General features: G+C 30.8%; 1 protein-coding gene across 4 annotated transcripts in view; it reads right to left on the minus strand.

Moving 5' to 3' along the window:
- The window catches only part of LOC130444392 (trace amine-associated receptor 1), a 76914-nt gene that overhangs the window by 19935 nt on the left and 30925 nt on the right, over nucleotides 1-26054 (minus strand). For 2 of the 4 annotated variants that reach the window (XM_056779496.1, XM_056779493.1), the window contains exons 2-4: nucleotides 4337-4578; nucleotides 4022-4274; nucleotides 3605-3730 (exon numbers count right to left, since the gene is read on the minus strand). In XM_056779496.1, the coding sequence (XP_056635474.1) occupies nucleotides 3605-3730; nucleotides 4022-4252 (357 nt within the window). In that variant the 5' untranslated portion in view covers nucleotides 4253-4274; nucleotides 4337-4578. The remainder of the gene's footprint in view (nucleotides 1-3604; nucleotides 3731-4021; nucleotides 4275-4336; nucleotides 4579-26054) is intronic. The other 2 variants (XM_056779495.1, XM_056779494.1) reach the window with 1 other exon arrangement.

The raw sequence follows: 26054 nt of genomic DNA on the forward strand, positions 1-26054 counted from the left end.
GTTTCTATGTAATGGGGTTAAAATCGTTTTTGTACCTTCCAGTTACCACCGAGTTATCACAGTAATTAATCACGTTTGATAATCTTGAATACAAAGTTTATTGAAGGAAAACAGTTTAAATAAAACTCGCTACCGGAAAAAACTGAAACTATATAAATCGATTGTTTACCCCACAGCTGCCATTTTGACGTATATTAGCTGTTTTGATTGATAATTCGATCGAAATGTATAATAATTCCGATTGGATTTCTTTTTGTATCCTTTTCAATATGATACGCTTTTATTAGTTTCAACTGTATGTTTCCGGTTTCGATTTTGTCTCATTTTGAACACACACTTGTCAAAAACGATAATTTAATCGAGTAAAATAACGAATTGTCAAAATCAGCTGAGGTTCATTTAAAAATGACCACCGTGGGGTAAACAAATACTTTTGTAATTTCTATGTAATTGGGTTAAAATCGTTTTTGTACATTTCAGTTATCACAGTAATTAATCAAAATTGATAATCTTGAATACAAAGTTTATTGAAAGAAAACAGTTTAAAAAAAACTCACTACCTGAAAAAACTGAAACTATATAAATCGATTGTTTACCCCACAGCTGCCATTTTGACTTATATTAGCTGTTTTGATTGATAATTCGATCGAAATGTTTGATGATCTCGATTGGATTTCTTTTTGTATCCTTTTCAATATGATACGCTTTTATTAGTTTCAACTGTATGTTTCCGGTTTCGATTTTGTCTCATTTTGAACACACACTTGTCAAAAACCATAATTTAATCGAGTAAAATAACAGATTGTCAAAATCAGATGAGGTTCATTTAAAAATGACCACCGTGGGGTAAACAAATACTTTTGTAATTTCTATATAATTGGGTTAAAATCGTTTTTGTACCTTTCAGTTATCACAGTAATTAATCAAGTTTGATAATCTTGGATACAAAGTTTATTGAAGGAAAACAGTTTAAATAAAACTCACTACCGGAAAAAACTGAAACTATATAAATCGATTGTTTACCCCACAGCTGCCATTTTGACGTATATTAGCTGTTTTGCTCGATAATTCGATCGAAATGTATGATAATTCCGATTGGATTTCTTTTTGTATCCTTTTCAATATGATACGCTTTTATTAGTTTCAACTGTATGTTTCCGGTTTCGATTTTGTCTCATTTTGAACACACACTTGTCAAAAACCATAATTTAATCGAGTAAAATAACGAATTGTCAAAATCAGGTGAGGTTCGTTTAAAAATGACCACCGTGGGGTAAACAAATACTTTTGTAGTTTCTATGTAATGGGGTTAAAATCGTTTTTGTACCTTCCAGTTACCACCGAGTTATCACAGTAATTAATCAAAATTGATAATCTTGAATACAAAGTTTATTGAAGGAAAACAGTTTAAATAAAACTCGCTACCGGAAAAAACTGAAACTATATAAATCGATTGTTTACCCCACAGCTGCCATTTTGACGTATATTAGCTGTTTTGATTGATAATTCTATCGAAATGTTTGATGTTCTCGATTGGATTCACCAGGATTTCTTTTTGTATCCTTTGCATAAGAGTAGGAAAGGACGAGTTACGTAAGCTCGCAGTTCCACACTTACAAAGTCGAAATGTAACCATCAACACATACGTTTTAATGAAGTTCACGAGTTATAGTGCGACAAAGTCAAAGTACAATTTACTAATACGTTAGGTAGGTTTGATCTTTTTAGTTATTTTCGAATAATTTTTCTACGATTTGTCTTTTTGATTATTTTTATCTTGTATCGAATTTGTTAAAATATGAATTCGGACAAAGAATTTTTGCATGAGTAAACTTTTGGATAAAGTGTGAATATTTTCACTCGGAATGATATATTACGGTTTCAGCGAACTCGACAGATAATTATCAGCTGAAAGATCATTTTTCATGGAAACTCGTTTCCTTTGAAACACCCACAGAATCATCGTTTATATCATTTGACGAATAAGTATGTATTATACGAGTCGATACAAAAATTAAATTATTTTCAATGAAAATAAAACGAAATAAACGATTTTTACATATATGATTGGAAATATCTAATTTAGGGATAGAAGTCGATGAGTAAAAAGAATAAATATCGTTGTATGATTTTAAAAACACGTAATGCAACGAAATTTTTCAAAATATTCCGTGAAAAATTTCGATTTACTTCACTATATAACTCAAAATTGACTGAACTTTACAAATTATAATGTTGCGGTGCGTTTTTTTTGTCAAAATTTGAACGTTTATTTAAGAAAAACATGTGCAATAGTATCTCCCATCCGAAACTATGACCTTTTCCCATCTTTCTCTCGATTTTTGGATCCTATCCCAAAAGAACCGCGCCGGCTTTGCAGCCAACAACAAATCAAACCAATTTTTGATATCTTGCTCTGATGTGAACCGTATTCCAGTGAGAACGTTCTGCATCGACCCGAACAAATGATAATCAGAAAGGACAAAGTCTGGGCTATAAGATGGATGTGGTAAAACTTCCCAACCATTGTTTTCCAAATAGTTCTTAACCGGAATAGAAACGTGGGGCAGAGCGTTGTCATGATGGAAAATTATTGCATATTCCGGGCGTTTTTTGACCACTGCTCTCTCTTCAAACGGATTAATTGATGGTTCCACAACACAGCACATCCTTCTGATCCCACCATTAACTTCGCGCCATGGATATTCGACTTTGCCGTTGAATTTTTACGCTTGGGATCGTCGTAATTGATCCAATTTTCATCACCAGTAACAATCCGATGCAAAAATGACGTTTTGGTAATAATCTTCATCGAATAATGTTTCCAGTTATTCGTCTTCAAACTTTTTTGATTGTCCAGGACGTTCGAAGCCAAAAATCACCACTTTTAAATCGTGTGTAAATCACTTTCGGCACGTTCGTTCAGCTTGAGGATGTTCACCATAAACTTCCCGCAAAAACACTTTTTCAGGAACAAAATTCGATATATTTTTTGTGTAATAAAATAAAAAAATCCTTATTTTCGATCGAGTAACGCCACTGGAAAGGATATGGGGTTGTTAAATCCGTTCACTTTAACGCTAAGAGCTCTGTCATCCCTTCCTAACGATAATACAGTAATACACAACAATTTTCGATGTTTCAATATTATTTAGGCTGATGTGGGACGTTAAAACCACTTAAAACAAATTGATTTACTTGAAAAATCCATAAAAAATGGAAAAAATATTATTTTTAAACACTAATACACGATGGTTGGTACTTGAAACTATTCGTAATTGGATATCTCTTCATTTTCAGATTGAGGTACTTCCAAAACATGTGATTTAAACACATAAATCATTGGTTGACCAACAATTCATCATCATCGAGTACCAAAAAATGAATTGTACGATGTTTTGATTATCGAAAAACGTTTTTTTCTTCGCAATTCACCGTTCAACTTTGTTCCAACGGAACGGTGACGATGTGCCCGGTTATTTCGAAAAAACAAGCGATTAATTTTCGATAGATTTGGTTGGAACTTGGATAACCACCCTCGTATTATAAATAATTTAATTTATCTAGGATATTGTTTATAAGGTAAATAAATAATGGCGCTCACCTGTATTTGACAGACGAGTTCTCCGTAGGGCCAACAGTGTCTCAAAGAAGGAATAATAGCGAACGGTGTTACGAATAATCCCATCGCGAAGTCATTACTTGCTAAAGACGTTAATAGATAGCGCGGCTGAAACGAAAACGATATTTTTTTAGTCTAGTTAACAATTCGAATGAAATATTTCCCCGTACTAACGAAATAAACGATCGGATCCTTGTAAAGGAGGTTAATTCGGTGGTTGTCGGGTATCCTGATTACATTTGTATTTTTCCCTTTGGCAAATTAGAACATTTTGTTAAAGATAACAAAGAAAAACGCCCCGAGAATAACGAATAGACTTTCGAAAAGGTTTCGCCAACGAATAGTCTACTTTAATTAACGTTTTTAATTAATATAATAGCGTATTAATGTTATACGTACCTGAGAATGTATGTATTTTGAATATTTTCTGCTATTAATAACTAATATTAATAACATATTAGCTCCCAGTACTCCGATAGTTATGAACAAAACTATGACGGCTTGGACGACGTCTCCGGGAGTTAGTGCTGAGAAAAAAGTGATTTGTAAATAGCGAGGATGGGTACAGCTACTGTTAGTAAGAGAAGGAGCTACTAGGATAGTAGCTTTTTGGTGCATCTTATGAAACATTTGGTACTTTATCTTCTTTCGTCTGAAAAAAAAATTTATTAATAAACAACGACAAGTTTTATTTTGTACCGCGTATCTGCGTACCGAATCGTTCTTTTATATATAATTGTGCCATATTCTTGTTTTATGCTAAATTTGCTTAACGTTTACTAGAAACTTTTCCCATTTTCCACGGTTTTCCATTACAAATCGGAAGTATGTATTATTCGACTTCATTTGTTATAATTTTCGCGTGGAAAACCGTTTTGCATTTCAACGTTTAGTACACAATAAACACCTAAATGCAGATTGATGGAAGATTTTTTTTTCGTCGCTTATATTCATGTCTGGAATAAAATAATGGATATAAGAAATTGTGAATTTTTTATAGATTTTTCGTTCCAACCAGAATCGATACTAGTTAACATCAAAATTTTCGTTTAAATTTACAAAATTTCGAATTTTACGAATAACTCGAAATCTATGCCGAATTTCGAAAAAAGTGAAGGAAACAAAAATGTAGTTTGAAAAATTTTCTACAAAAAAGATTTTTTGTGATTTTTCCCCAAGAGCTGTCGTTTCTTTGTAAAATGCGCTCAAACTTCGAGGTCGCAACTTAGAAATTTTTAGTGCACGTGTAAAGTTTTAACGTCAATAGTTGAATGAAAATTTTGAAAAAAAAATAGTGAAAATAGCAAAAAAGGAATCTAATGGGAGTGCTTCAAGGTAAAAAATTAATTGTGTTTTTTTTTAGTACGTAAAGTATCGTAAATTCGGCATAGATTGGGAGTTATTTACAAAATTTTGAAATTAACAAATAACTCGAAATCTATGCCGAATTTCGAAAAAAGTGAAGGGAACAAAAATGTAGTTTGAAAAATTTTCTACAAAAAAGATTTCTTGTGATTTTTCCCCAAGAGCTGTCGTTTCTTTGTAAAATGCGCTCAAACTTCGAGGTCGCAACTTAGAAATTTTTAGTGCACGTGTAAAGTTTTAACGTCAATAGTTGAATGAAAATTTTGAAAAAAAAAATAGTGAAAATAGCAAAAAAGGAATCTAATGGGAGTGCTTCAAGGTAAAAAATTAATTGTGTTTTTTTTTTAGTACGTAAAGTATCGTAAATTCGGCATAGATTGGGAGTTATTTACAAAATTTTGAAATTAACAAATAACTCGAAATCTATGCCGAATTTCGAAAAAAGTGAAGGAAACAAAAATGTAGTTTAAAAAATTTTCTACAAAAAAGATTTTCTGTGATTTTTCCCCAAGAGCTGTCGTTTCTTTGTAAAATGCGCTCAAACTTCGAGGTCGCATCTTACAAAAAAGTTTTCGCGCCGGCTGAAGAAAAAAACTGCTGTATCTCATCGAAAACTCAACATTTCGGAACTAAAGAAAATGCGTTTTACTCTTTAGAATATCTACTTTTCGACTGCATCTGCAAAAAATTTAGATTTGTAAAATTTTCTTGGAAAACAACACGAACTGGATTGGTTTTATCCGGTTGCCCGGGTGAACTTAAAACACATTTGTTTGTGAATTTGCTACACCCAGCACCGAATCCTTGTTTGAAATCTTCAATTAGACGATTACCTTTAAAATGAGACCAATTATACCTTCGAACTCACTTTGTTATAGGAAAAAAATCACTTTTACTGATGTTAGATATTTTCATAGTTGACAAATTTGGTTACAAGTTGTTGAATACAAATAACTCGAAATCTACGCCGAATTTCGAAAAAAGTAAAGGAAACAAAAATGTAGTTTAAGAAATTTTCTACAAAAATGATCTCTTGTGATTTTTCCCCAAGAGCTGTCGTTTCTTTGTAAAATGCGTTCAAACTTCGAAGTCGCAACTTAGAAATTTTTAGTGCACGTGTAAAGTTTTAACGTCAATAGTTGAATGAAAATTTTGAATAAAAAATAGTGAAAATAGCAAAAAAGGAATCTAATGGGAGTGCTTCAAGGTAAAAAATTAATTGTGTTTTTTTTAGTACGTAAAGTATCGTAAATTCGGCATAGATTGGGAGTTATTTACAAAATTTTGAAATTAACAAATAACTCGAAATCTACGCCGAATTTCGAAAAAAGTAAAGGAAACAAAAATGTAGTTTAAAAAATTTGCTACAAAAAAGATTTCTTGTGATTTTTCCCCAAGAGCTGTCGTTTCTTTGTAAAATGCGCTCAAACTTCGAGGTCGCATTTTACAAAAAAGTTTTCGCGCCGGCTGAAGAAAAAACTGCTGTATCTCCTCGAAAACTCAACATTTCGGAACTAAAGAAAATGCATTTTACTCTTTAGAATATCTACTTTTCGACTGCATCAACAGAAAAATTTAGATTTGTAAAATTTTCTTGGAAAACAACACGAACTGGATTGGTTTTATCCGGTTGCCCGGGTGAACTTAAAACACATTTGTTTGTGAATTTGCTACACCCAGCACCGAATCCTTGTTTGAAGTCTTCAATTAGACGATTACCTTTAAAATGAGACCAATTTCTCTCCCAAATAAGTTGGTAAAACCTTCGATTTCCCATTAAAATTCGCCAAAAGCTACAAAACGATATTTGTTAAATCTTTTTGCGATTTTCGAGGGTTTGGTTTTAACGCATCACCCTCTATATAGATAACCATTAGAAAAAAGAAGCTTCTTTCTATTGGGAGAGTTTAATTGTCAAAATAAGCCGAGTCAAACCCAACAAAAATTATAATTGGATATAAAAATGTCAATTCCGAGTTCTCACCCATCTGGTCAAAAAAAAAACGTTTTACAATAATCAAAACATCGAATTGATGGATAATCCTTCGTACAATCCTTATTTGGTACTCGATGATTTCATCTTATTGTCGTAGATTGAAAATAAATTGCGAATTCAACGTTTTTCTACACCCGAAAAACGGTCTTACGTATAAACAAATTTCCTTCGAAATTTATTGCTGCACGTGCATGTTTTTTTCGAACAAATCCATTTAAAATTGACGTGGTCGAATATTTTTATTATAAAAATTAAGATGTATGTATTTGACCTTTTCCGTGAGCCCGTTTTCACATTACTTACATCCCTTATCAATCTTGTCCTTTCAATCGATAGATCCGTCACTTATGAAGCATGTTTGGGATGTAATGGATAGAAAAATGGTTCCACCATGAAATCCTCATTCAGATCATACCCAACTGTTGGTTCATCTTTATATAAAATCGTGTTTTAAATATTTAAATAATACTTATTTCGTAATATATAAGCGAATATTTCTATTGAAACTTTTCTATTGAATTTTTTTTTAATGAACTCTTTAAAACACGCATTTGACAGTTTCCCTCTAGTTTTTCTTTTTCGAATTTTCCTCATTAGAAGAAGTAGTCTGTTATTACGACAATACCAGACATATACACACACATACACACATACTTACTTTGAATTTCGTATTTTAAACTTAGTTAAATGCTTCCCTTGGTAGAAGATATTCCAAGTGGAAATTTAATTTGGAAAATTATCTTAGTACGACGATCTGTACAATTTCTGGTATACAAGTTTAATTATTACGTTTTAAAGCGAAATATTCCAGATATCTAAGTTAAATTTCACAATTTTTTTTTTCTGTTTCGACCAGAACATTCTCATCATTAATTGTATTACCTACGAAGATGGTTCCAGAAGTATCTAAGCCTGATTTAGAGATGGCGGTATAAGTAAAGTTTAATAAGACCTGGAAAGACCTGGACATTCCAGAAAGAATCGATTGTTTGGTAATTTTTCACAGAATTATTCATCAGAAAGATCGATCAAAACAATGTAGAGCCGGTTCTAAAGGAGACGAAGACCGTTCCATCTGCAGGTGAGGTCATGGAGGTCGTATTTGATTAAGAAGAAAATGTTGTTTCATCAAGAGAATGCACCGGTTTACACATCTGTCATTGGGGTTGAATTACTGCACTCTATTCGCCAGTTTTCGTCCCCTGGGATTAATTTTGTTGGACCAGTGAAGTGTACTTTTGATTTTGCTTCCCAACTTTACAGAAAATTCCATAAAACATCAAGACAATGCACCAGCTTACACATCTGTCATTGGGATTGAATTACTGCACTCTATTTGCCAGTTTTCGTCCCCTGGGATTATTTTTGTTGGACCAGTGAAATGTACTTTTGATTTTGCTTCCCAACTTTACAGAAAATTCCATAAAACATCAAGACAATGCACCAGCTTACACATCTGTCATTGGGGTTGAATTACTGCACTCTATTTGCCAGTTTTCGTCCCCTGGGATTATTTTTTATGGACCAATTAAATGTACTTTTGATTTTGCTCTCCAACTTTACAGAAAATTCCATAAAACATCAAGACAATGCACCAGCTTTACACATCTGTCATTGGGGTTGAATTACTGCACTCTATTCGCCAGTTTTCGTCCCCTGGGATTATTTTTTATGGACCAATTAAATGTACTTTTGATTTTGCTCTCCAACTTTACAGAAAATTCCATAAAACATCAAGACAATGCACCAGCTTTACACATCTGTCATTGGGGTTGAATTACTGCACTCTATTCGCCAGTTTTCGTCCCCTGGGATTATTTTTTATGGACCAATTAAATGTACTTTTGATTTTGCTCTCCAACTTTACAGAAAATTCCATAAAACATCAAGACAATGCACCAGCTTACACATCTGTCATTGGGGTTGAATTACTGCACTCTATTTGCCAGTTTTCGTCCCCTGGGATTATTTTTTATGGACCAATTAAATGTACTTTTGATTTTGCTTCCCAACTTTACAGAAAATTCCATAAAACATCAAGACAATGCACCAGCTTACACATCTGTCATTGGGGTTGAATTACTGCACTCTATTCGCCAGTTTTCGTCCCCTGGGATTATTTTTTATGGACCAATTAAATGTACTTTTGATTTTGCTCTCCAACTTTACAGAAAATTCCATAAAACATCAAGACAATGCACCAGCTTACACATCTGTCATTGGGGTTGAATTACTGCACTCTATTTGCCAGTTTTCGTCCCCTGGGATTATTTTTGTTGGACCAGTGAAATGTAGTTTTGATTTTACCTCCCATCTTTACAGAAAATTCCATAAAACATCAAGACAATGCACCAGCTTACACATCTGTCATTGGGGTTGAATTACTGCACTCTATTTGCCAGTTTTCGTCCCCTGGGATTATTTTTGTTGGACCAGTGAAGTGTACTTTTGATTTTGCTCTCCAACTTTACAGAAAATTCCATAAAACATCAAGACAATGCACCAGCTTACACATCTGTCATTGGGATTGAATTACTGCACTCTATTTGCCAGTTTTCGTCCCCTGGGATTATTTTTGTTGGACCAGTGAAATGTACTTTTGATTTTGCTTCCCAACTTTACAGAAAATTCCATAAAACATCAAGACAATGCACCAGCTTACACATCTGTCATTGGGGTTGAATTACTGCACTCTATTTGCCAGTTTTCGTCCCCTGGGATTATTTTTGTTGGACCAGTGAAATGTACTTTTGATTTTGCTTCCCAACTTTACAGAAAATTCCATAAAACATCAAGACAATGCACCAGCTTACACATCTGTCATTGGGGTTGAATTACTGCACTCTATTCGCCAGTTTTCGTCCCCTGGGATTAATTTTGTTGGACCAGTGAAGTGTACTTTTGATTTTGCTTCCCAACTTTACAGAAAATTCCATAAAACATCAAGACAATGCACCAGCTTACACATCTGTCATTGGGGTTGAATTACTGCACTCTATTTGCCAGTTTTCGTCCCCTGGGATTATTTTTGTTGGACCAGTGAAGTGTACTTTTGATTTTGCTCTCCAACTTTACAGAAAATTCCATAAAACATCAAGACAATGCACCAGCTTACACATCTGTCATTGGGATTGAATTACTGCACTCTATTTGCCAGTTTTCGTCCCCTGGGATTATTTTTGTTGGACCAGTGAAATGTACTTTTGATTTTGCTTCCCAACTTTACAGAAAATTCCATAAAACATCAAGACAATGCACCAGCTTACACATCTGTCATTGGGGTTGAATTACTGCACTCTATTTGCCAGTTTTCGTCCCCTGGGATTATTTTTGTTGGACCAGTGAAATGTACTTTTGATTTTGCTCTCCAACTTTACAGAAAATTCCATAAAACATCAAGACAATGCACCAGCTTACACATCTGTCATTGGGGTTGAATTACTGCACTCTATTCGCCAGTTTTCGTCCCCTGGGATTATTTTTTATGGACCAATTAAATGTACTTTTGATTTTGCTCTCCAACTTTACAGAAAATTCCATAAAACATCAAGACAATGCACCAGCTTACACATCTGTCATTGGGGTTGAATTACTGCACTCTATTCGCCAGTTTTCGTCCCCTGGGATTATTTTTGTTGGACCAGTGAAATGTAGTTTTGATTTTACCTCCCATCTTTACAGAAACTTTTCCCGATTGAATTTTTCCCATTAAAAACGAGTTTTTTCATCCAATTAAATTTTTTGGCGATCTTTGTACGAGTTGCAAACTTTCTTTTTTATGTAAATAAAAACCGAGAGCAAGACTTCATTCGAACGCTTTCGCTATTCTTTGTCTTAGAAGTTGGATTCTTTTAAAAAAATTTCATCAAATACCACATTAAATTTTCAAGAATCTATTAGAACTCAACTTTTCATAATATAGAAAACATGAACCACGTAAAAACGACGACTGCCGTATAGTGCCTTTTTATAGTTACATGTAGCTCAAGGAAATGCATATTTTTCCAACGGAAATTCTACGTCTACTTGATTATATTAAATGATATAGTTGCTTTCTGGAATATACTCGAAGAGATAAAACTCTTGTTAACTTGTTGTCGAATACCAATGAATAATTTTTACAATGGCAGACAAAGTTCTTGTTGTAGATAAACATTATTAGTTCGTCGAATTTATTCCAGAACAAATTTACACGACATCCCGATGTTGAAACATTTCAGTAGTGATATCATTTTGAAAATATCATTTCATCCGACAGCTTATATTATAAGGGTGCGTCGAGTGGTAAAAGGGAGAGATTACAACCCAAGATTACGAGGATTATTTTTCCTCCCTTATCATGTTTATTATTAACGATTTAGTTTCGGTCAATGCGCATTCAAAACTGTTTTTCATTATCAATTATACCTTGTTATGGAAAAATCTATTTATTTGAAGCGAATGTTTACATTCTATCGGGGACGGCGAAAAAACGTTGACCCAGTCTCAAATATTTATTTCTCTCATCGTCGTTTTGTTACTTTCCAAGAGTTAGTGCGTTAGATCGTGATCTAGGGATTTTAGTATTTTAGTAGTCTGTAAATCACCGTTCATTGTCCAACTTTTCTTCGCTTCTTTTTTTTTTTTTCATTGGAATCTGTCCAGACTATACATGGTAATGATTTATATCTGTTATATCGGACTAAACGATACAATGAGAGATAAATATTTCGAATTGAACGTCATACAAAAACTATCACGACTAATTCGTTTATTAAATGACTCCAAATAACGATGAAACCCAAAAGTTTCGAATTATCTGAAAGGAATCACAAGATATTAGGTCGGGACACCCAACGAATCTCTAAAATTAAAATTAAATTACTAAAGTTCCATCCTGTATTAAATATTCGCGAGTGTTGGGGACGGGACGCGTCGACAACAGAGCCCTTGGACGTTTTTTACACTGTTGAACGATTTGGTGGCTGCGAGTTCGAAAATTTCGACATAGTTGACAGATTTATGAGCTGTTGTTTTATAATTATCGAGTTGAACTGGAATTTTTTCATTTATAATTGTTTCTCTTTGTTTTTCGAGTCAAAAATGTTATAAAATTATGGTGGTGAAACGCTGCTTGGTATGGAATAGAAAGGAATCGGTAATTTTCACGCAAACGCGAATGTTTGCGTAAAATTAAAATTAAATTACTAAAGTTCCATCCTGTATTAAATATTCGCGAGTGTTGGGGACGGGACGCGTCGACAACAGAGCCCTTGGACGTTTTTTACACTGTTGAACGATTTGGTGGCTGCGAGTTGGAAAATTTCGACATAGTTGACAGATTTATGAGCTGTTGTTTTATAATTATCGAGTTGAACTGGAATTTTTTCATTTATAATTGTTTCTCTTTGTTTTTCGAGTCAAAAATGTTATAAAATTATGGTGGTGAAACGCTGCTTGGTATGGAATAGAAAGGAATCGGTAATTTTCACGCAAACGCGAATGTTTGCGTAAAATTAAAATTAAATTACTAAAGTTCCATCCTGTATTAAATATTCGCGAGTGTTGGGGACGGGACGCGTCGACAACAGAGCCCTTGGACGTTTTTTACACTGTTGAACGATTTGGTGGCTGCGAGTTGGAAAATTTCGACATAGTTGACAGATTTATGAGCTGTTGTTTTATAATTATCGAGTTGAACTGGAAGTTTTTCATTTATAATTGTTTTTCGAGTCAAAAATGTTATAAAATCATGGTGGGGAAACACTGCTTGGTATGGAATAGAAAGGAATCGTAATTTTCACACAAACGCGAATGTTTGCGGTTTTTGATGTTCGACAATCGTTTTTATCTAAGGGAATGCGGCACGACCTCCTAAAATTAGCTGATTATTATGCAGGACGTCTGTTCTCTATGCTAATGAGCTTTGTCTGTTATATCAGTTCTACAACAAACTCGACTCGCATAAAATTAAACAAATAACTCAATATTTTTATAATTACAAATATAAATTATCTCTATATGAATATTTTCTTGTGTAAATATTGTTTTTACATAGTAGATGTCGTTATTAAGGACGAGTCGTATCAACTTTTTTCCGAAACTTGCAGTCGAGGCTAAAAAAGTCAATTTTCTCAACGAAAAACGCTTATTTTTAAATTCATAATATTTTATGTTAATATTCCAGACTTTTCATCGTTAAATATACATAGAAGAAATAGATTTTTCTGATTTATGATATCTCGACAACTCGCTGATGTCGCACGTCGCCGGTTCAAAAACTTTTTCCACTCATCATTAATTTTTTCGTCATTACCAAGTTAAATCAATCCCCAGCATGCTTCGAATTAAATATTAATCGTTTACAGATCAGAAAAGATTTGATTTCAATCGACAAATGATTATACACTTTTTATCCATTGTAAAGTATCGAGCCTTCAACTAATCCTGAACGTGGACTTTTGTAATAGAATTCTACGGATTCTACCATAATTTGAAACCAGTTTCGTCTGCAAATAGACAGATTTTAATACAGAAAAAACAAAATAGGGCCTAGTACTGAACCTTGAGGCACTCCATATTCTATTAGCTTGCAAAAAGACACCGTCGAAGCCGACTTCTGTTGGAATTAGGTCAAAAACACTCTGTATCTTGAAAATTTTATCTCGAAAACTACGAATTATCAAGAGGAAAACATCGCGGTTTTGTATTTTGCCAAATACATAAATTATCTAGAAAAATATGGTTACGATGAAGCTGTTACATAAATTTTGTTCACCGCATTGATATCGAAAAAGTTTGATTGAAACCGATATCTATTTATTTCTTCTTTCCCTCAAACTTCGGAGATTTATAAGAAAATTTGTACACAACAATCATTCCTTCATTCAAATACTTGACTTGTTTGTAATCGGTATTTTGAAAATTGTAATAACATATTGTAATATGAATCATCAAGGTTTTAGCTCGGTAAAACCATTCTATACACTTAGATTGAAGCCCCAACATCTTAAACATTTTCTGGTGCATTAGAATCCAAAAATTGGTTACTACTGGTTTCTAACCTCAATATACCACTAAGGTAGACGACCTGAACGCGGAGGTGGGTCCGCATCTTCGAGGAATGCTTTACAGTCGAGTAACCGGCCTAAAAGATTTCGCAAGATTCAGTCCTTCGAAGTTTGGATCTGAGTTAATTATTCCGTTACGTATAGAAGGTCCGTCAAAACTTTAAACATAATCCCGGTGCTAAAGTCAAAGTTTATATATTTACATAAGATTATTAACGGTCGGATTTACCGCGCGAATCAAATATTCAAGCTGCGAATCGATTTCGTTATCAAAATTATTATAAATAATAAGTATAAAAACAGCAATTTTTACGATTAACGTTGACGTGAAGTATAAATGTGTTTAGAAAACGAAACATCTTTTAATTTGATCACATTGTATCTAACATTGTTTTCCTATCGAAATTCAGAAAGGTATAGAGTAATAAAACCTCATTAGGTATGTAAAGGGACCACGGAGCGACCCAACGAATATTTAAGCCTATTCCATAGTTTGGTATTGTAAAATTCTTTCTTTTTATCAAGTGCGGGGAGTACCACCCCGGATTTTGGGTCAATTTAAGGGTTTAGCCTATTGTTATCCATTCATAAACACTGAAAATAGTGTGCCGGTAGGATAATCGTATAAAGGAAAGAATTTTATTTACGTTATAATTAACCTACACTTATGGCATCGAAATTGAACCGAACCGGACGGAATTCCCCATTTTATTATTCTATACTTTTCTGAAATGGACTGTAAAGTAGTACGGGGCATGCTCGGAGTTAAATATTATTATTCGAAAGCACTTTCCAGTCAATATGTCCTCAAATTATGATATAGATTTGATTTCACTTAGCAAATGATTGTGCATTTTTATCTCATTGTAAAATATTGAGCCTTTAACAAACTCTGAACGTGGAATAGTTAAGTAAAGATCGTGCTTTGTGTAATGGATAGACTTGCGATGATTTTTTTGTAATTTGAGGCTTACGAATTAGGTAAACGGATTCAAAGACGAATAAGGAAGGTAAATTCAAAATTTCTAATCTCTCAAAGAAACCCCCGCTGCGGCTATTCACCTTTTAAATTCACATCCATTCATTTATTATTATATCCATATTAAAATCCCTTGTGCATCAAATCAATTTTTCTTTTCGAAATTTCCACGCAAATGCTACTTTCGAACATGAAGATTTTAACTACGGAAAACTTCGATAATATAACGGCGAAAAAGTATTTTCCTCTTGGTTTTTCATCGATTTCTGTTACACCTCAATATCTTTATATTCCGTACGGGAAATGATTCCCAGATTACAGTTCATAATTCGGTTTGATTTTTTGATTCGTTATGGCTGCTTCAACGCCACCGTTCGACATTCAACTTTCGAGAAGGTTTCGGAGTAATTATTGAAAAAAAAATGATTAATAGATCGGACAATTAGCAAAGAAAAGATTAATATAAACGAGATACAAAGAAAAAACTTATTTTCTTTCGAAAAATGACTTCGCAATAAGTTCGCAAACTAAAAAGAATGAAATTAATTTCCGTCGGCGTTATATCAGACGGAAATTTCTCGTTTAAACGGTTTCTTTGATAAATGCTTGTACATAATAAGCTGCTCGCTTCGAGATCCCCTTGAAAGTCTTTTTTTTTGTATTTGTCGAAGTTTTATAATTCCCTTCTTGTTGCTATTTTACCAACAATGTATTTACTTCCAGTCAATCACTTATTAAGATCTAGTAGATATAAATACGGGGATGATTCCAGAAGTATCTAGCTCAACAAAGACAACATTAATACCCATCAATTACCTCTCCATTGTTGGAAAAACTTTGACCAACGAGTCTGGCAACAGAAAATAATCCGAGTCTGCCGAATAAAATAGCAATTAAAATTTTAATTCATTAATTTTGGCCACCGATCATTTTTCGAAATAGTCAATGAAAATTGTCGCTAAAAACCGACGCCGTGACCTCACCTGCAGATACAACAGTCTTTGTCTTCTTCGGAACCGGTTCCACCTTTTCAGTCCATTGTTTTGAATGTTTTTTTTTTGCTTTGGGTTTGAAGTAATGGACCCACGTTTCAACCATGGTTATGAAACTTCGTGTTTCTATTTGTAAAACATTACCAATCATGTTCCATTGTGAAAAAACGCGGTATCCATCTCGCCCACATCTTTCTCGTGTCCAAATTATTATTAATTATATTTTCCAGTGGATTTTCTGCCATTTTTCTAGAGTTATCTTCAACCATTGCGATTCCGGTATTCGCAAATCGTACGATCTGGTTAAACTTTGCTACCCATCTAATTCAACTTTTATATTATTTGGACAAAGACCTTTCCAAATAAAATAATTGTATCGACATAACATGTGCTTATATTCGACCATCTCTAGGAAACTTCTGGAACCATCATCGTTGTTATGAATTAACGACGATGTCAGATCGAAAGTTTCGACACACTATTATGAGAAACTAATAACGGAATTTCGACGATAAAATCTCAAACACCCAGTGACCCAGTGGACTGAAATACGACTTGGCAGATCTAAATTCCACTACATTCGTTATATATTATCATTCTGAATGGACGTTTCTCTTTATTCCGTTTGTGCGACCTTCACATTGTCGGCTTCACCTACTTCAAAGTTCCAACGGAATTTCAATTTGGATAACTCGGCTGGAGATACAATATATTTCATTATTTTTTTTTTTATATTAGTTTATTATGCCTTTATCGAGTCGTATCTCAGATATACCCTTTCCTTTTGGGTTACGTTACGTATTTACTCGGACTAAACAGCGCCGCCATCTCCAAACAACTAATATGGAAACGAAAATGATCGAAGGGAACCTCCTCGAACTGGAAGAAGCTTTCGATGCAAATAAATGAATTATATCAAAAATAACATCGTGGTTCGATATCTTTTTGCCGATTTACATTTATGGTTGGTGGAGTCGAGAGGAAATTACGGTTCTAAATTATCGTACGTTACCTTTTTTTTTTCTCGGTTTTGAGTGTAGCCTCAACTACCTCGAATGCAATGTATTTTTAAGCTGAGCTAAATCTAAATGCTTAACGACCCACATTACGATTTATAACTTATACACGGGGATTTTTTTTTCCTCTCTATTATTGTCGTTGTCGTTTTATAAATGTGAACAAAAAACGTTTGTCGTTGAAAAGCGTAATTTGTTAGAGACGAATAATCATACTGCAACGAAACTATTTCTATTGAATTGTTTTAATTAAATTAACTCGGTTTCTTTTGGAAAAATCATTAATTTAACTCGTTCCGGATATTGACCGAACCGGTGGAATAAAAGACTTAATGACTTTTCTACAGAATAAAATACTTTTGGAAGTTTGTTTACCAACTAAGTGGCTTCATTTTTAAAGTTAACTCGTTTCGGTGAGACACGTCTTTGGATGTGTAAACTCGATTAAATTTTAATTTCAAATTTGAATGTCGCTACAGCTAATTCTATGTACTTTAATCTATTTCGATTTGAATAAATTTGGATTTTTGAGTAAGTTGCAACGCTGGGAAAGCCGGTCTGACAAACCAATAATGGCCCAAACCCGGTTGAAGTCTGGGTAATCGGAACCAGTCCTCGGCCATCTTATTGTCTTGCTCAACAAAAATTCTTCCCGATCTCGAATTTTTTCCCGTGCCTTCAATTAATTAATTAAAGTATAATTATTAGGTCACAGGTCTTGTATTTTGCAAGTAAAAAAGGTTAAATAATCATTTTGTGATACTTCTATTGTCGTAAAAAGTTTTTTTATTCTGTTTTGGATCCTTTTTATTAAGTTTTAGTGTCCTGGAAATTTTTTAAAGTTGCCCCGGAAGAGTTTTCAAAAAACTTCATTATTCGACACATTTTTTATATTTAAGACCCCAAATACATTTACCTCATAAATATTCTTCTATATTAGTTCAATTTTCACTTTTTTATTTACTCGTTATCACAAAATTACGATAAGTTATACGAGGTATTTCAAAAATTTGTTCAATAGTGGATAAAAAAATTGTAACACCTTGTATAATTGAAAAAAAAGTGTACAACAATGTCAAATTGATTATCGTGATTCATAAATATGATTTATTCGGATAATATTTCATAAAACTAATACAGGGTGAGTCGAAATACAATTTGTTGTGGGATTCGATAAAAGTTGAAATTAGTTTTCGATTTACCTGTAACTTTCTGAAGTTTTTGTTATCGTCAAGATACATTTTTTCAAAATATATGTCCTATTGTACCTTCCTAATAAAGTTATTTGGACCTAGAAGTTTTTTTTTCAAAAAAATTGTTGTTTATATATTCTTTTGTAAATATTGGATTTTTGAGATAATTTTCGATTTTCTATTTATTGAATAATTTGGTTTCTAACGTATTATACACAAATTCTCTTCTTTTTGACTTTTTTTTAAATATTTTTCATATTTCTTAAGATCCAAACCCTCCAAATACTTTCCCGCAACATTTTCGTCTCCTAGACTCTTTTTTTAAGTTTATTCCGGACGTTTTTCAACTTCTATTGTCATAAAAAGTTTGTTTATTCTGTTTTGGATCCTTTTTATTAAATGTTGGTGTCCTGGAAATTTTTTAAATTCTATTTTAAGACCCTTTATCTTAATTCTAGTGTCTTAGGCCCAGAATTAAATTCTGCTCTATATATATATTTTTACTTTTGGTAAAAAAAGTGTACAGCAATGTCAAATTGTTTATCTTGATTCATAAATATGATTTATTCGGATAATATTTCATAAAACTAATACAGGGTGAGTAGAAATACAATTTATTTTGGGTTTCGTTAAAAGTTAAAATTAGTTTTCGGTTTTCCTACCACTTTTTGAACTTTTTGTTATCGTCAAGATACATTTTTTCAAAATATGTGTCCTATTGGATCTTCCTAATAAAGTTATTTGGATCTAGAAGTTTTTTTTTTCGAAAAAATCGTCATATACACATTTTTTTTGTATGGCATCCAGCGGTTTCTGTTTCCAACAACTAATCTAATTGGTAATGGTAAAAATTCGTGACATACGATTCTTTTCATCTCGTAAAAACGTAATAAACCTCCCAATATCTTGCACATCATCTAAGCTCAAACTTATTGCATTTTCTCTATCACATGTACCAAAGATTCCAAATAGATGTTGTTTATATGAAGCTTTACAAAAAATTTGGTTACTTCATCTGCCTTTAGTACTCTGGCCTTTTTTCGTATACACAGCCAGCCAGCAATTTGTTTTATAACCAAACAACTCTTCAGCATTGAGAACTATATATTATTATATTATTATTAACAGTATTGAAATGATAATATTTCATTCGGTATAAACTTTGCGAAATTCTAAAGAAAAGTTTTGATTTATATACTGAGCAGCATCAAAATCTGTCAACAAATCTTATTTCTGTATGTCAACAGCTGTTACATTTCTATCTAATTATCATACTACTCGTATATATATATTTGTAGAAGAAAATACGATTTACTGTATCAGTAATCATGTGGAAGTTATTTGTTTCCAAGGATATATCTTTCACCAGAGACGCAGATATTTTTATTTAAAATAAACTTCGTCTTTCTGATGTTAAAATCTTTCAGGTTGTTAAAAAAGATAGCACAATAGAAATAGAAAGTACGTACAGACAAAATCGTGACTAAACCAAAGTAATTTGACATTTTTTAAACATTATTTGTTTGTTCTTATTTTTGATTTGGATTATTTCGCGATTGTTGTAGTTGTAAATGCAGTTTTTATTGCATCTACTACGTATCGATGATATGAGATTTTTAATCGAATCACCGTGCCATTAATTTGTGTAATTAATTAAGAAAATTATGGGTGTTTCGGATTTCAAGAGAAAAATTAATGAGTAACCGCTACTGAAATAACAAGCGGAATCTTCATCTCGGATATTCGATCCATGATACAAATTATTATAGCAACGATAATTAAGGAAAATATGTATATATATATAACTATATTTCTCAATTTCAATAACTGAAAATGAAGTTGCCACAAAAAATTTTGTATATACTCTCACGATAAGTTAAAACTATCTGTATATGGCGAAATATTTACAGTTAAATCATAAATTCGACTGTAACTTTGTTATTTTAAATGGAACACCCTGTATATTAATACATTTTTGAAATCTACGTAAAATTTAAGTATACTTTTGTTTAAAAACTTTTTTCGAAAAATGCATACTTTTTGAGTTATTAATTTTTTCGTAAAAAATTTGATCAATTGCAACCCCTTATAAATTATTTTTTTACGTGGATACCGTTAAAGATATGAAGATGGTTTTTGTTCGGTTGCTTTTAGCAAGGTAAGACGTATTTGAACCTTTGTTGAAAAAATCTTTTTTTTATACAAGGTATGTATAAAAAGTGTTTAAATTTTAACTTCATAAATATCGAATTTCTTCATTTTTTTAAATAGAACCACCCGGTTTTTTCTATTTTAATGCATTCAGGGGTGGAAATTATTTTTCTTTATCTCAAATCAAATTGTATTCACTCGATAGAAAAAACTGGGAGGTTCTATTTAAAAAAATGAAGAAATTTGATATTTATGAAGTAAAAATTTGAACACTTTTTATACACACCCTGTATAAAATGAGAAATCTTCCAACATAGATTCAAATAAGTCCGATTTTGTTAAAAGCAACCGGATAAAAAAATTTTTCATATCTTTAAGGGTATTTACGTAAAAAAATAATTTATAAGGGTTTGCAATTGATAAAATTTTTTACAAAAAAAATAATAACTCAAAAAGTATCCATTTTTAGAAAAAAGTTTTTAAACAAAAGTATACTGAAATTTTACGTAGATTTCAAAAATGTATTAATATACAGGGTGTTTTATTTAAAATAACAAAGTTACAGTCGAATTAATGATTTAACTGTAAATATTTCGCCATATACAGATAGTTTTACCTCGTCGTGGGACACCCTGTACACACAAAAACATTTTTTTGTGGTAACTTCATTTTTAGTTGTCGAAATTGAGAAATATAAAAATAAAGAAATTCGATATTTATGAAGTTAAACTTTAAACACTTTTTATATACACCCTGTATAAAATGGGAAATTTTACAACTCAGATTGAAATACGTCTGACCTTTCTAAAAGCAACCGAACAAAAACAATTTTCATATCTTTAAGGGTATCCACGTAAAAAAATAATTTATAAGGGTTTGCAATTGATAAAATTTTTTACAAAAAAATTAATAACTCAAAAAGTATACATTTTTCGAAAAAAGTTTCTAGACAAAAGTATACTGAAATTTCACGTAAATTTCAAAAATGTATTAATATACAGGGTGTTCTATTTAAAATAATAAAGATACAGTCGAATTTATGATTTAACTGTAAATATTTCGCCATATACAGATAGTTTTAACTCGTCGTGGAACACCCTGTATATACAAAAAACATTTTTTTTGAGGTAACTTCATTTTGAGTTATTGAAATTGAGAAATATAAAAATATTGAAATTTGATATTTATGAAGTTAAACTTTAAACACTTTTTATATACACCCTGTATAAAATTGGAAATTTTACAACTTAGATTGAAATACGTCTGACCTTTCTAAAAGCAACCGAACAAAAACAATTTTCATATCTTTAAGGGTATTCACGTAAAAAAATAATTTATAAGGGTTTGTAATTGATAAAATTTTTTACAAAAAAATTAATAACTCAAAAAGTATACATTTTTCGAAAAAAGTTTCTAGACAAAAGTATACTGAAATTTCACGTAAATTTCAAAAATGTATTAATATACAGGGTGTTCTATTTAAAATAATAAAGATACAGTCGAATTTATGATTTAACTGTAAATATTTCGCCATATACAGATAGTTTTAACTCGTCGTGGAACACCCTGTATATACAAAAAACATTTTTTTTGAGGTAACTTCATTTTGAGTTATTGAAATTGAGAAATATAAAAATATTGAAATTTGATATTTATGAAGTTAAACTTTAAACACTTTTTATATACACCCTGTATAAAATGGGAAATTTTACAACTTAGATTGAAATACGTCTGACCTTTCTAAAAGCAACCGAACAAAAACAATTTTCATATCTTTAAGGGTATCCACGTAAAAAAATAATTTATAAGGGTTTGCAATTGATAAAATTTTTTACAAAAAAATTAATAACTCAAAAAGTATACATTTTTCGAAAAAAGTTTCTAGACAAAAGTATACTGAAATTTCACGTAAATTTCAAAAATGTATTAATATACAGGGTGTTCTATTTAAAATAATAAAGATACAGTCGAATTTATGATTTAACTGTAAATATTTCGCCATATACAGATAGTTTTAACTCGTCGTGGAACACCCTGTATATACAAAAAACATTTTTTTTGAGGTAACTTCATTTTGAGTTATTGAAATTGAGAAATATAAAAATATTGAAATTTGATATTTATGAAGTTAAACTTTAAACACTTTTTATATACACCCTGTATAAAATGGGAAATTTTACAACTTAGATTGAAATACGTCTGACCTTTCTAAAAGCAACCGAACAAAAACAATTTTCATATCTTTAAGGGTATTCACGTAAAAAAATAATTTATAAGGGTTTGTAATTGATAAAATTTTTACAAAAAAATTAATAACTCAAAAAGTATGCATTTTTCGAAAAAAGTTTCTAGACAAAAGTATACTGAAATTTTACGTAGATTTCAAAAATGTATTAATATACAGGGTGTTCTATTTAAAATAATAAAGATACAGTCGAATTTATGATTTAACTGTAAATATTTCGCCATATACAGATAGTTTTAACTCGTCGTGGAACACCCTGTATATACAAAAAACATTTTTTTTGAGGTAACTTCATTTTGAGTTATTGAAATTGAGAAATATAAAAATATTGAAATTTGATATTTATGAAGTTAAACTTTAAACACTTTTTATATACACCCTGTATAAAATTGGAAATTTTACAACTTAGATTGAAATACGTCTGACCTTTCTAAAAGCAACCGAACAAAAACAATTTTCATATCTTTAAGGGTATTCACGTAAAAAAATAATTTATAAGGGTTTGTAATTGATAAAATTTTTTACAAAAAAATTAATAACTCAAAAAGTATACATTTTTCGAAAAAAGTTTCTAGACAAAAGTATACTGAAATTTCACGTAAATTTCAAAAATGTATTAATATACAGGGTGTTCTATTTAAAATAATAAAGATACAGTCGAATTTATGATTTAACTGTAAATATTTCGCCATATACAGATAGTTTTAACTCGTCGTGGAACACCCTGTATATACAAAAAACATTTTTTTTGAGGTAACTTCATTTTGAGTTATTGAAATTGAGAAATATAAAAATATTGAAATTTGATATTTATGAAGTTAAACTTTAAACACTTTTTATATACACCCTGTATAAAATGGGAAATTTTACAACTTAGATTGAAATACGTCTGACCTTTCTAAAAGCAACCGAACAAAAACAATTTTCATATCTTTAAGGGTATCCACGTAAAAAAATAATTTATAAGGGTTTGCAATTGATAAAATTTTTTACAAAAAAATTAATAACTCAAAAAGTATACATTTTTCGAAAAAAGTTTCTAGACAAAAGTATACTGAAATTTCACGTAAATTTCAAAAATGTATTAATATACAGGGTGTTCTATTTAAAATAATAAAGATACAGTCGAATTTATGATTTAACTGTAAATATTTCGCCATATACAGATAGTTTTAACTCGTCGTGGAACACCCTGTATATACAAAAAACATTTTTTTTGAGGTAACTTCATTTTGAGTTATTGAAATTGAGAAATATAAAAATATTGAAATTTGATATTTATGAAGTTAAACTTTAAACACTTTTTATATACACCCTGTATAAAATGGGAAATTTTACAACTTAGATTGAAATACGTCTGACCTTTCTAAAAGCAACCGAACAAAAACAATTTTCATATCTTTAAGGGTATTCACGTAAAAAAATAATTTATAAGGGTTTGTAATTGATAAAATTTTTACAAAAAAATTAATAACTCAAAAAGTATGCATTTTTCGAAAAAAGTTTCTAGACAAAAGTATACTGAAATTTTACGTAGATTTCAAAAATGTATTAATATACAGGGTGTTCTATTTAAAATAATAAAGATACAGTCGAATTTATGATTTAACTGTAAATATTTCGCCATATACAGATAGTTTTAACTCGTCGTGGAACACCCTGTATATACAAAAAACATTTTTTTTGAGGTAACTTCATTTTGAGTTATTGAAATTGAGAAATATAAAAATATTGAAATTTGATATTTATGAAGTTAAACTTTAAACACTTTTTATATACACCCTGTATAAAATGGGAAATTTTACAACTTAGATTGAAATACGTCTGACCTTTCTAAAAGCAACCGAACAAAAACAATTTTCATATCTTTAAGGGTATTCACGTAAAAAAATAATTTATAAGGGTTTGTAATTGATAAAATTTTTTACAAAAAAATTAATAACTCAAAAAGTATACATTTTTCGAAAAAAGTTTCTAGACAAAAGTATACTGAAATTTCACGTAAATTTCAAAAATGTATTAATATACAGGGTGTTCTATTTAAAATAATAAAGATACAGTCGAATTTATGATTTAACTGTAAATATTTCGCCATATACAGATAGTTTTAACTCGTCGTGGAACACCCTGTATATACAAAAAACATTTTTTTTGAGGTAACTTCATTTTGAGTTATTGAAATTGAGAAATATAAAAATATTGAAATTTGATATTTATGAAGTTAAACTTTAAACACTTTTTATATACACCCTGTATAAAATGGGAAATTTTACAACTTAGATTGAAATACGTCTGACCTTTCTAAAAGCAACCGAACAAAAACAATTTTCATATCTTTAAGGGTATTCACGTAAAAAAATAATTTATAAGGGTTTGTAATTGATAAAATTTTTACAAAAAAATTAATAACTCAAAAAGTATGCATTTTTCGAAAAAAGTTTCTAGACAAAAGTATACTGAAATTTTACGTAGATTTCAAAAATGTATTAATATACAGGGTGTTCTATTTAAAATAATAAAGATACAGTCGAATTTATGATTTAACTGTAAATATTTCGCCATATACAGATAGTTTTAACTCGTCGTGGAACACCCTGTATATACAAAAAACATTTTTTTTGAGGTAACTTCATTTTGAGTTATTGAAATTGAGAAATATAAAAATATTGAAATTTGATATTTATGAAGTTAAACTTTAAACACTTTTTATATACACCCTGTATAAAATGGGAAATTTTACAACTTAGATTGAAATACGTCTGACCTTTCTAAAAGCAACCGAACAAAAACAATTTTCATATCTTTAAGGGTATTCACGTAAAAAAATAATTTATAAGGGTTTGTAATTGATAAAATTTTTACAAAAAAATTAATAACTCAAAAAGTATGCATTTTTCGAAAAAAGTTTCTAGACAAAAGTATACTGAAATTTTACGTAGATTTCAAAAATGTATTAATATACAGGGTGTTCTATTTAAAATAATAAAGATACAGTCGAATTTATGATTTAACTGTAAATATTTCGCCATATACAGATAGTTTTAACTCGTCGTGGAACACCCTGTATATACAAAAAACATTTTTTTTGAGGTAACTTCATTTTGAGTTATTGAAATTGAGAAATATAAAAATATTGAAATTTGATATTTATGAAGTTAAACTTTAAACACTTTTTATATACACCCTGTATAAAATGGGAAATTTTACAACTTAGATTGAAATACGTCTGACCTTTCTAAAAGCAACCGAACAAAAACAATTTTCATATCTTTAAGGGTATTCACGTAAAAAAATAATTTATAAGGGTCTGCAATTGTTCAAATTTTTTACAAAAAAATTAATAACTCAAAAAGTATGCATTTTTCGAAAAAAGTTTCTAGACAAAAGTATACTAGAATTTTACGTAGATTCCAAATATGTATTAATATACAGGGTGTTTTATTTAA

Source organism: Diorhabda sublineata, chromosome 5, assembly GCF_026230105.1.
Source record: "Diorhabda sublineata isolate icDioSubl1.1 chromosome 5, icDioSubl1.1, whole genome shotgun sequence".
Taxonomy (NCBI): Eukaryota; Metazoa; Arthropoda; class Insecta; order Coleoptera; family Chrysomelidae; genus Diorhabda; species Diorhabda sublineata.